The 12514-nt window shown below is 41.7% G+C and overlaps 1 protein-coding gene across 1 annotated transcript in view; it reads right to left on the bottom strand.

Annotated features, from left to right (window-relative positions):
• Positions 1-12514, bottom strand: part of GPAM (glycerol-3-phosphate acyltransferase, mitochondrial) — a 242489-nt gene that overhangs the window by 184415 nt on the left and 45560 nt on the right. Inside the window, exons 4-5 of the mRNA XM_069239392.1 lie at positions 5804-5877; positions 2728-2841 (exon numbers count right to left, since the gene is read on the bottom strand). Of these exons, the coding sequence (XP_069095493.1) occupies positions 2728-2841; positions 5804-5877 (188 nt within the window). The remainder of the gene's footprint in view (positions 1-2727; positions 2842-5803; positions 5878-12514) is intronic.

Genomic DNA, 12514 nt, shown 5'->3' with positions numbered 1-12514 from the left:
AATAATAATCCATATCTCCTCTAGCTCATTCTAGAATGCAGTGCTCCAGGTGGAACAAATGCTCTACTGTTGTTTAGACGAGAAGACATATGTACTCTTTTGTGGCACAACTGCTCTGCAAGTTCAACAGTGGTTGCAGAGTTATGTTTTGAACAAGCAGATCATATTTACATCCCAGAGACAAGAGCACCAAGCCTGCAGAAGATCTGTGTGTGTAGTGTATTGGCCACAGGTCTGGCTTCAAGTTGGAAGAGTCAGTCTCATTTTCAGAGCTCGATAAATGACTACTACTCATTTAGCAGGAATACAGAACAGTTTGGGCACAGGGTGACATTTCTTTTTCTGTACAGAAGTTGGTATTATACTTATTTTTAATGTCTTGACACACGGTACCAGAAAGAATGTAAGAGATTCAGATTTTTTTTTAACACAATAGTTGTCATCCTTGTAAAGTAACCTAATCTCCATCTGGTCTCAAGTGCAGTCTATTTTCCTTCTCTTAATATATATACTGGTATGTAGTGTGATCAAGTCACACTGGTGTTGAGGATTCAGGACTCTAAGCAAGGTACAACTGCAGTTTCAGGTTTTGCAATGTACCGCCTCCTCTAGGATGCACATACTGCAACTGATCAATACAGACTGCGGACAGCCCACAGATTCTTTCCTTGCCTACATATTTGCCACAAGAAGACTACTCTCAACAACAAATTAGCATATAGCTAGTGCGACTTTTCCCACTCTATCCGTTTCTCAGTACAATTTACTCCTCACTTGTCAGGCCTTCACTTACTTAGTGCTGGCACTGCTGTGAAATCCACCCGTAATTTTGCCACAAACTGTTCTACTGCAGTCATTTCCAAATTCTTTAACATCATCAGTTTTGTACATTCATCACAGATTTGAGCTGCAAACTTTAAGCAGGAATATCGCTTAAGTACCCTCTCAACTAAAGTAGGTTGAACTGCCTTCAGTTGCATAGCATAAACATCACACATGCAACTATTAGAACAATGGAAATAGTTCTATCAGATCACGCATACCATAGCCTGATATATGTCAAAACAGGATTCAACAATGAGAAAGATCTACTAGCTACATATACCTAAAAAGACAAAACTACTGCAATTCCTTTATTGGTCACATTAAAAGCTTCATGTTTTGCCCCAGTTTTGTCTTCTTAAGTCTGGCATTAGTCAACTCCTTTTGAATGTACGATATTATACTGTGCCACACTTTTTTTTTTTTTTAACTCTTGGAATGTTTGCGGGAGTAGAGGCTACACAAGGGGAACATTAATCCCAAAAATCAATGTTATCCGACAGGAGTCACTTCAGTAAATGACCAGGCTAACTCCTGCAAACATAAATGTGGTGCTGCAGTTTGTCTACAACAATTCCCCTTCTTTTATTAGATGTATTAAACCCAGGCGCATTTATATTCATTATTTGGAAGACTAGTGCAATCTTAAGTGTACCTGCTCTGTCGGATTGTACATTGCCAGAACTAGTTAAAGGTGAAGTTTGGGGAGGAATTGGCAGACGATCTTGGTTTTCTAAATGCACCATGAAACTTTCACTCACACATGTCACTAAGTAACGCCATTAAGGGTCACAAACATGCAGGGGGTTTGTTTGTCCTCCATTAGTTGTGAAAGCTTACATGTCACTAGAGCTACATCAGTGTAGAATATGATTTGCAAATGCTTCACCTCATCCCCATACTGTTTCCTCCTCAGGCAACATTGTCATTGCAATCGTTATGAGCCACAAGGGATTTTAGCTCATATGTTACAGTATAGCAAGCGCACCACGGAGGTTGTCATACTACAAGAATGTGGCAGCTGATGTTCCAGCTGAGACTACTGTGTATGGCAGCATCACATGCTATGCATAGGTCACACTGTTGCACTGCCCTTCAAAAACATGCTCACGTGTGTTCTTAGTCTGAATCATAAGATGATAGCTATTAAAATGTTGCTCAGCTGTGAGAAGGTACATGGAAATACAATGGGTAGAGAGAGATTTTTAAAATTCAAAAGGCCAAAATGGGCATCTTTCCTGTCCCCCATTCAAAGGGTAATGGGGAAAGGATGAACATGTCCTAGCATGGCATGAACAACTAAGCAGACTGAGAAAACATGAGAATGTGATGAATACCAATAAGAACGAAAAAGACAATGCTACAAACACAGTATGTCTGATTCAGCTATGTGCCAGTTCTGTCAAAAGCAAACAAATAGCACAGACAGTATGGCAGATTATACAGCAGGTGTTAAAAGGAACAAACATCCTGTTTGATTTATTTCACAAGCTCAAGCTAGCTACTCACCTCGGAAAAACAAGCTTGTCTTAGGTTTACTGTCTGATGTAGCAAATAAAAATCCTAAAGTCAATTTACACGTAGAGGCTGAGCAGAGAGCTGCCTTGCATTAAATATACATACATTAATAATGAACAAAATGTAGACTGCAAGAAATGATTTACAAACCTTGAGAATTAAATCAAACCTTAAGAATGAAATAATAATGATCGCAACTTTTTACTAAAAGAAGAAATATATATTCACTGCCAACAGGAACAGTACACTGTCAGGCAAAGCGTTCAGTAATCAGTCACTGTACAGCTCTCTATATTCATGAGTTTATGCACTCATGCCTTTAGCTCTCCGGTGTCACTTTAAACCTTGTTGAAAAAGGAGATGGAAAAACTTGGGCTCTATGCTTACCTGCTCAGGTTCAGTACTTTCTCTGCCATGTTGTGAGAAAACATGTTCCACCGCACATCCCGCTCCTGTACAAAGAGGACATAGCAGAGGCGCCGAGCAAGCCACCCTTTATGTCTGCAACAGGGGACAAAATGAATGGCTTCAATTAGTGCACTTTCAGGGAGACTTTATCAGTGTCCCAGGGACAACATTAAAGACTAGAGTACAAGCAACAACAAAATCTGTAGTGAACCAGGATCCCATTAGGCATGAAGTTCCAAGCACTTCCTAAATTGTACAGGTCACAGTTACGATTAGTGTTATTATAAGGGTAATAACCAGCCACATGCAAAATAAACACCAAGGGTGTACCTGAAAATTAACTAGAATGGTAAACTCTGTACTCAACTAAGACTTGATCGATTCAAAATCTACAGAAACCATAACTTAATGGCTGGTAATGAAAGATATGTCAAGGTACTGCTGAGAATCCACAGTGTGGCGTCTGAGCCTCTAGCTACACAAAGGGTCTGTGCACTCCTCTTCTCACCCCTCGGGTCCCTAACTGCTGATCCGCAAGAACGTATTCATAGGATAGTGTCATGCAGCTGTTTTTGTTTTGAATAGACTGAATGCAACAACATTTAAACACAAGGTGAACAATGTTTTTTTTTTTATCATTATTGCTACCATCCACCTGACAATATCAATCAAAGATGTGTTTTAAGTTAGGTTTTGGCATGGTGATTACTGTGGTGAGAACAACTCCTGCACACAAGAGGATTTTTTTTTGTATTTGTTATAGCACGGCCCTAGCTCCAAGAATTCCAAGAATCAACACAAAGTGCTTTATGGAGAACTTTTTTTTGTGCCAGGAACATTTTGAACATTAAGTAGTGTATGTGAAACAGCATGCCCGTGGGATCCAGTTTGGACCAGATTACAGAGACAGACTTTGATAAGGAAGGGTGGGGTTTTTGTGAAGTGGACACTATTTTTTTTGTTTGTTTTTTACTGACGTAGGAGAGCAAGTGTATTTATATGTATTTCCAAATGTATAAAGAAACAGTGCTTCAGAATGGCTCAATGAGTTAAAGGACCACTACAGAAACACGTGGAGATCTTAAAGTCATGAGTTTGTAATTCAGCCAGGCCGATAACATAGTACATTGTGCCATAAAGGTAAGCGTGATTATTTACAAAACACAAACTACCAACTGAATTTTTGGACATTTAATATTAATAGCCAACACAATGGCATTCATTGTACAAAACTCTGAAAAATTACAGTTTAAATTTGCACCTGAAGACCAAAGCATACATTTTGAACATAGCGCACATAACCATTGCCCATAATAGAAACTTCAGTCTTCCAAATTCATTAACTAGGATTTAAACTTACGATCAGCTGATTGTACACAAGGCTTCTCAGGAGGTACATTAACATTATTGCTATACTTCAAATGACTGTAGAAGCAAAATGCATGTAATTAAAAAGTACAAATGTGTATATGAAAAAGGTAAGTGCAAAGGGGCGTGCCAGTTTGCTATAGGTTGTACTTAAAGTCTGTATTTAGCTTGAAGGAAAGGTGAAACGCTAGGAGAGCCGGACTAAGGAAGTGACTAGCAGCGTAGTGGGCTTAAGAGCCAAGAGAAGTTGGTATGGATTTGAAGGGGCTTTGAAGGCAGCAAAAAGGGCTCTGGAGCTACTGAACAATGGCGTAAAGGCACTAGGTGTGCCATGTGAGGGAATGAGGAGACCCTTAAGCCTAAAATTGAGGGTCAGAAGACTAGCAGAGGAAACCTGACAACACTGTAGGGTTAGCAGGATTTCTGTTTGCCAGAACTGACAACAAGCATAATATACTCTGGGCTACAGTAGGGGGCAAACATCCCTTTTTTGCTGATGAATGGAAGAGGAGTCAATCTTTCCTGAAATTGACTCCTTGGATTATAATATAGCAAATACAACAGCTTTCTGCTGGTGCAGTGGAAGGGTTTTCTTGCACTCTATGCACTTTAGTCTGATATGGAATTACATTGTCAGTAGACTTGATCATTCTGAAACACTGACCCGACTACATATCAGAGGATTACAGGCTGTCCATCTTCGGAGGTACTTTGGTAGTAAAATTGATTAGTCCATTACTCCACCAATCTTATATTTGCATTGCACCTGCACCTAACCCATTGATTCGTTTTTCTCAAAGGGGAGACTGCATCCTAACCTAATCTTTTCGCATGAGCACAGATGCCTAAGCAATACTTACTGAGAGACTCGGACACAGATGACCTTTTACTACATGTAGGCATAACAGAGCAAAAGGAGAACAAAAGGAAGTACAACAAAGCATTTATTTACCTAGAGGCTGCACTTTGTCAATCTGCTTGTTACTCATAGAAGAAAGCTTCATTTGAGTTTTTGCGGTCACTTGAAATGTACAGGTCTGATATTGCATGGACCTCAGATGCTTTTATCTAACAGGATGTGGACATTTCAGAGGTAAGGCTATGTCCCCAACATACCTGATGTGTAGATTACTGAAATGAGAGCTCAGCAGAGAATTTGAATTGTAAAACTTTCTAGTATTACCTGGAGGGGTGAAAATCAGGCCGTCCAGTCAGTAGAAGAACATAATTGCACCTGCAGCAGTTATTGCCTAGTCATGAGGACACTAGCCAGGTTTTAGAAGACAACTTTGTACTTTACTTTCTTGGAAGGATAATTTCTGCAGCAGCCATCTTGAGAAAGAATTGACAAACAACCAAGGGATGGAAAATGACTGAAAAAAGGTCCTGTTATATGCTGTTTTGCCTGATAGGTAATGAGTACTTGTCAAAGATTCTTCCTCAAATGAAAATGAAACTTCAAAGCATCAAAACCAGTTAACTGTCTGAAAAAGGACATAAAGCTAGATAATAGCAAACTACCAACCTTCAGCTCCTTTCGAATAGTGACCCACAAAATTTGGTGAACCACTGCATGCATACTTTACCACATTTATGAAACCTCTGTATGTCCTCCATGGTCTTTGCATCTTTTGATACACACGGATCAGACCATTTCAGATATAAGGTATAAGAATAAGTAACATACCTGGTATGAGTTTCATTGATATAGATTACATTCCGTAGTCCCAAGGAAGGAATACTCGCATTGAATAGTTTATCCTACAAAGGAACATTTAGAAAAACAACTTAGAATCTGTTCTAAAAGAAAGCAACATAGATTTCATTCCTCAGCCAGATTTTGGTAAGTCATGGTGGGAAAGGGTAAACATGGCACACACCCAAACAGGGCAAACTGCCGTGTGTCTCCTAATTGGCCCTACAACAGCTAGACAAGAAATTGCCTTTTTTGAACATGATTAATTAATTTTATGATTCAAGATGTTTGCATTGTACACCATATGTAACCCACTGATGCAAAAGTGCTATTGCCGCCACAACATGGAATAGCTAGACCAACATTCATCTTATGGTGTCTAGAAGTGCAGGAGGCTGCTACTGAAGTCAGGAAAGGTTTTCAAGGTTTTTCCTCAGAGAAAACAGGTTCTGGAGAGTCTGACTGTGGGGTGGAAGGCTGTTCTAAGGTCTGAGGCCCATCCAGAGAAAGACAACTGTGTCTCACTTACTTAGAAGAGGTGCCAAGAAGGGTTACTTCAAATTATTGAAAAAGTCACATGAAATGGATCTGGAAATGTATTCACTAAGGTAGTGAGGGTTTAAACTGTACAGACGTTTGTAACTCAGGCAGGATTGTGAGGCTGATGTATCTTTCTATGGCAACCCAGTGAACCAATCTGAACCTCATATCATTTTAATTAAGTTGAAATCAGGCTTTCCTCTTGACACTTGCCAGTTTCATATCTTTACACAGATTTTCAATATCTAAAACCATAGATATTACTCTTAAAAACGGTATCATGCCAGGTTGTGTTCCTCCATAATTTAAATGAAGTGATATCCACCACTATAGTAAAAAACGAACACAAACTGATTTTGACCTCAACAACTTGTCTAAATTTCTCTTTGCTTTCAGCAAAGGGCAAAATCTTGGGAAGTGAAATGGTCTCTCTACTAAACGTTTTGCTTAAGTCAAGAAACTGCTTGGATGATTCTCAAGCAGTCTTCCATCCAGGACATGGGGCCAGATGTACAAAAAAAGCAATTTGCGACTTGCAAATTGCGAGTCCCTGCGACTCGCAATTTGCAAGTCGCAAATTGCTATGCAGTACGGTGTCTGAGACACCGACTGCAACTCGCAATGGGGTCGCAATGACCCACCTCATGAATATTCATGAGGTGGGTCGCAAATTGCGGCCCCATTGCGAGTATAGGCACTCGCTAACATGGAGGCCTGCTGACGTCAGCAGGCCTCCATGTTAGCGACCTGCCTTTTAAATAAAGCATTTTTTTGAAGTGCAGCCCGTTTTCCTCACAGGAAAACGAGCTGCATTTAAAAAAAATCCGAAACCTTTAGTTTCGGATTTTTCAGGGCAGGGAGTGGTCCCTTGGACCACTCCCTGCCCTGAAAAAATAATATGGGGTCCAGTCACAAAGGGGAAGGGGTCCCATGGGGACCCCTTCCCGTTTGCGAGTGGGTTACCATCCACTTCAAGTGGATGGTAACTGCGACTCCATTTGCGACCGCGTACGCGGTCGCAAATGGAGTTGCATACCACTCCGACTCGCAAATAGGAAGGGAACACCCCTTCCTATTTGCGAGTCGCAAATGCATATTGCGAGTCGGTAACGACTCGCAATATGCATTTGTGAATTGCAAACCCACGTTTGCGAGTCGCAAACGGCGATTTTCGCCGTTTGCGACTCGCAAAAGGGTTGCTACATCTGGCCCATAGTACCGACCTGCTTTCAATGAACTGCTCATGTCGATTTATGTAGGTGGTGTCAGCACCCTAAACGTCTTAGATCTGTCTACAGCCTCTGCCCCTATGGACACATCAACATCTCTCTGCTTCAGGGTCGATGGTACAGCCCCTCCATTTCCAAATCACAACCGGACATCTCTTTACCTCTCTTCACCTCAACGTCCTTCACCCTTAGCTGTATTGTCCCAAAGGGTTCTGCCCACTCCGTCCAAATCTTCAATGTTTATTCTGGGCTTCTGGTTAAGGTTATCCTTTCTCACAGCCTCATTCTTTGCAGGTGCACAGATTAAACTCAGCTGCTCTTTCTTTTATCATCGACCAAAGCTTTGTACAAATCAGGTGAGGGTGACCACTGACTCATGTAAAATGGGAGAGTGTAAGGTGAGGGGTTTGTGCAGGGTTTACCCCTGACCTTTGGTGTGACGCCCACAGGCCCATAGCATTAGGGACTTGTGCAATGTCAGTGAAAATGGTCTGAAACTTTGCCCTTTGTCTTTGTATGGTGCTTCGAATTTCATCATTCAATTCTTCCTGCTAGTTCTAACTATGTTCATAAAGTATATTCAAACCCTCCCTTGCCAGTAAGTGTAAAGGTCAGGCAGTCTCAGTTACCTTTGATACCCAGCTGGACTGATGAAACTTCCTCCACATGGGGGTTGCCTTAATTCTTATTATGCCACTGGAATATACAGGGAGTGCAGAATTATTAGGCAAATGAGTATTTTGACCACATCATCCTCTTTATGCATGTTGTCTTACTCCAAGCTGTATAGGCTCGAAAGCCTACTACCAATTAAGTATATTAGGTGATGTTCATCTCTGTAATGAGAAGGGGAGTGGTCTAATGACATCACCACCCTATATCAGGTGTGCATAATTATTAGGCAACTTCCTTTCCTTTGGCAAAATGGGTCAAAAGAAGGACTTGACAGGCTCAGAAAAGTCAAAAATAGTGAGATATCTTGCAGAGGGATGCAGCACTCTTAAAATTGCAAAGCTTCTGAAGCGTGATCATCGAACAATCAAGCGTTTCATTCAAAATAGTCAACAGGGTCGCAAGAAGCGTGTGGAAAAACCAAGGCGCAAAATAACTGCCCATGAACTGAGAAAAGTCAAGCGTGCAGCTGCCACGATGCCACTTGCCACCAGTTTGGCCATATTTCAGAGCTGCAACATCACTGGAGTGCCCAAAAGCACAAGGTGTGCAATACTCAGAGACATGGCCAAGGTAAGAAAGGCTGAAAGACGACCACCACTGAACAAGACACACAAGCTGAAACGTCAAGACTGGGCCAAGAAATATCTCAAGACTGATTTTCTAAGGTTTTATGGACTGATGAAATGAGTGAGTCTTGATGGGCCAGATGGATGGGCCCGTGGCTGGATTGGTAAAGGGCAGAGAGCTCCAGTCCGACTCAGACGCCAGCAAGGTGGAGGTGGAGTACTGGTTTGGGCTGGTATCATCAAAGATGAGCTTGTGGGGCCTTTTCGGGTTGAGGATGGAGTCAAGCTCAACTCCCAGTCCTACTGCCAGTTCCTGGTAGACACCTTCTTCAAGCAGTGGTACAGGAAGAAGTCTGCATCCTTCAAGAAAAACATGATTTTCATGCAGGACAATGCTCCATCACACGCGTCCAAGTACTCCACAGCGTGGCTGGCAAGAAAGGGTATAAAAGAAGGAAATCTAATGACATGGCCTCCTTGTTCACCTGATCTGAACCCCATTGAGAACCTGTGGTCCATCATCAAATGTGAGATTTACAAGGAGGGAAAAGAGTACACCTCTCTGAACAGTGTCTGGGAGGCTGTGGTTGCTGCTGCACGCAATGTTGATGGTGAACAGATCAAAACACTGACAGAATCCATGGATGGCAGGCTTTTGAGTGTCCTTGCAAAGAAAGGTGGCTATATTGGTCACTGATTTGTTTTTGTTTTGTTTTTGAATGTCAGAAATGTATATTTGTGAATGTTGAGATGTTATATTGGTTTCACTGGTAATAATAAATAATTGAAATGGGTATATATTTGTTTTTTGTTAAGTTGCCTAATAATTATGCACAGTAATAGTCACCTGCACACACAGATATCCCCCTAACATAGCTAAAACTAAAAACAAACTAAAAACTACTTCCAAAAATATTCAGCTTTGATATTAATGAGTTTTTTGGGTTCATTGAGAACATGGTTGTTGTTCAATAATAAAATTAATCCTCAAAAATACAACTTGCCTAATAATTCTGCACTCCCTGTAAATTAAAATTATACTCCTAGATTAACCATGGGTGGCTGCAAATGCAGCCAGAGAGAGACATATCTAATGCCTATGGCTGCTACTGTAGGGCCTTTAAGTATTCATGGAGTACCCTGCCATATGCACCGGACATTCTTCCAAGTGCTTCCCCTGGCTTTTGTGTGGCATGGGGTGGGGGAGGGCCTAGCAGTTTGGGAGACCTTGGTGGTAGGCTCCCTGGGTGACCTGTAACAGGAGCACGTGTTTGGTCCCTTTCGAAATACTTTCGGAGCAGACCACCCTTCCAGTGGGTCAGTTTTCACTGCATAGACAGCTGGGTGTTGTAACTGAATGCCTTTGGGGCTCAGGAGCCACTGAGCTGAATGTACACGCTTTGATCAGGCACTGTTTCAGTTGGGGGAGGGACGCTATCTGATCACATTGGTTGTGAGAACCATTCCTGATCCAGTGGTGATTTATTGACCTGCCTTGAAGAAACGGTAGAAAACAGGCCCTGCACTGTCTGCTGGCTCAGAAAGAGTGGCAACAAATACTACAGTACCCTCGTATGGTCTCCCGGAATTCTAATTTCTAATATATGCAATTTACCATTTTGCATCGTACTTATTTGACCCCATCCCAAAACATATCACATTTACCCAAACTCTTCCTCAGATTGTGTCCAGTGTAAACAGGCTGATGCAGATATATTCCACATGCCTCCTTGGACTCCATGACCGCGGCAGGGTGTAGGGAGCCATGTTGCGCTTTATTGATCTCCTGCTAGCCAAAAGCACCATCACAATGAGGTGGAAGGCTGCGTTGCTCCAGGGGACAGCGCCATGGCAGGCTGCGGTGCTGCAATGGGCTTCATTACACAGGGAGGAGATGCTGGGTCTTCGTCACCATCCCATATTAGCTGACCTGCACCACTTGTTGCACACTTTTACTTGTGACCTCGAATCTGACACGGACTCGTAGGCATCACCACTATGCATATCAGTACATTTTCATTCTGGGGATAAGACCGTGTCCCTCCTGAGGGGGGTGGACACGTAACCATCCACAAACCAGAGACTGCAACAGACGTTTTACCGTAGGCCTTATGTTGTCTGTTTGTGTACTGTTTTTCTTATTTGATGTCCCATGTTCATAATGATACTTCACTTTGGATTTTATGCTTTTGATTATTTAGGAGTGACATCTGCTCCAGAGGTCCTGCTGCGAGCAACAGCTTTCTTGTTTATTAGTGGGAGCGATGAGCTATATCTGTATTGCCAAAACACTCAAAGATATGGGTAACAAAAAAAAAAAAAAAAGGGACATGCCTACACCATCTAAACTGGCTCTTGCAAGCAAAGGTTTCCTTTAAAGGTTCTGTGCAAGGTCCACAACCCCATCTATGAAATCTCCATTTTATTTGCAGCTCATCTAAGCCTCACCAACAATTTTGCCTCATCTGGCATTCTAAGTTCCCTCTACTTATGGTTTCTCACCCTAATAAGCAGAGGTATGGGGTCACAGTTTCTTGGCCTTTCTCTATGGGTATTCACTTTGTACTATAATGGAGCTGCTGAAAATGATATGATTCTGGAAATGTTGACTTTTTTCTTCGTCAGCATCTTGAGCCAATGTCAACTTCAGCTACCCTCATTTAAACATGTGAAAATCAAATTGGCGTACATGTACCTTACAAAGAAAATAAGAGTATGAAAGGCTGGACTGATGTTGTCCTTTCTTCGGAGGTTCATTGTATCCCATTTGAGATCTATCTAGTTGGTAGTCATAAAAAAAACAGTTCAGAGTGAGACACATTTATTTTGGCACTGAACAGCAGGCTGAACATCACCATATGAGGGGAAACGTAAGGAAGCAAGTTGAGTTAATGCGTCTTGCTCCGAACTGCTTTCTGATGTCCAGGCTCCCTGCATATTTGGCAAAGGAATCATGAGGTGGAGCTGACCTTCAGGGTCATCGACGAAGGAGTGGAACATATGGTGCTATGAAGTGAGAGAAGAGATGAGAAAGAAGCAAATGCATACTAAAAAGCAGCTGTAGGAAGTTGGCTCTGTATGTGCTATTTCAAAGTAAGGAATAGCATGCACAGAGTCCAAGGGTTCCCCTTAGCGGTAAAATAGTGGTAAAAATAGATAATACTAATGCTCTATTTTGTGGTAGTGTGGTCGAGCAGTAGGCTTATCCAAGGAGTAGTGTTAAGCATTTGTTGTACATACACATAGACAATAAATGAGGTACACACACTCAGAGACAAATCCAGTCAATAGGTTTTGTTATAGAAAAATATATTTTCTTAGTTTATTTTAAGAACCACAGGTTCAAATTTAACATGTAATATCTTGTTTGAAAGGTATTGCAGGTAAGTACATTAGGAACTTTGAATCATTTCAATTGCATGTATACTTTTCAAGTTATTCACAAATAGCTATTTAAAAAAGTGGACAGTGCAATTTTCACAGTTCCTGGGGGAAGTAAGTTTTTGTTAGTTTTACCAGGTAAGTAAGACACTTACAGGGTTCAGTTCTTGGTCCAAGGTAGCCCACCGTTGGGGGTTCAGAGCAACCCCAAAGTTACCACACCAGCAGCTCAGGGCCGGTCAGGTGCAGAGTTCAAAGTGGTGCCCAAAACGCATAGGCTTCAATGGAGAGAAGGGGGTGCCCCGATTCCA

This window comes from Pleurodeles waltl, chromosome 6, assembly GCF_031143425.1.
Source record: "Pleurodeles waltl isolate 20211129_DDA chromosome 6, aPleWal1.hap1.20221129, whole genome shotgun sequence".
Taxonomy (NCBI): domain Eukaryota; kingdom Metazoa; phylum Chordata; class Amphibia; order Caudata; family Salamandridae; genus Pleurodeles; species Pleurodeles waltl.
This window is presented reverse-complemented; position numbering and strand designations above follow the sequence as displayed.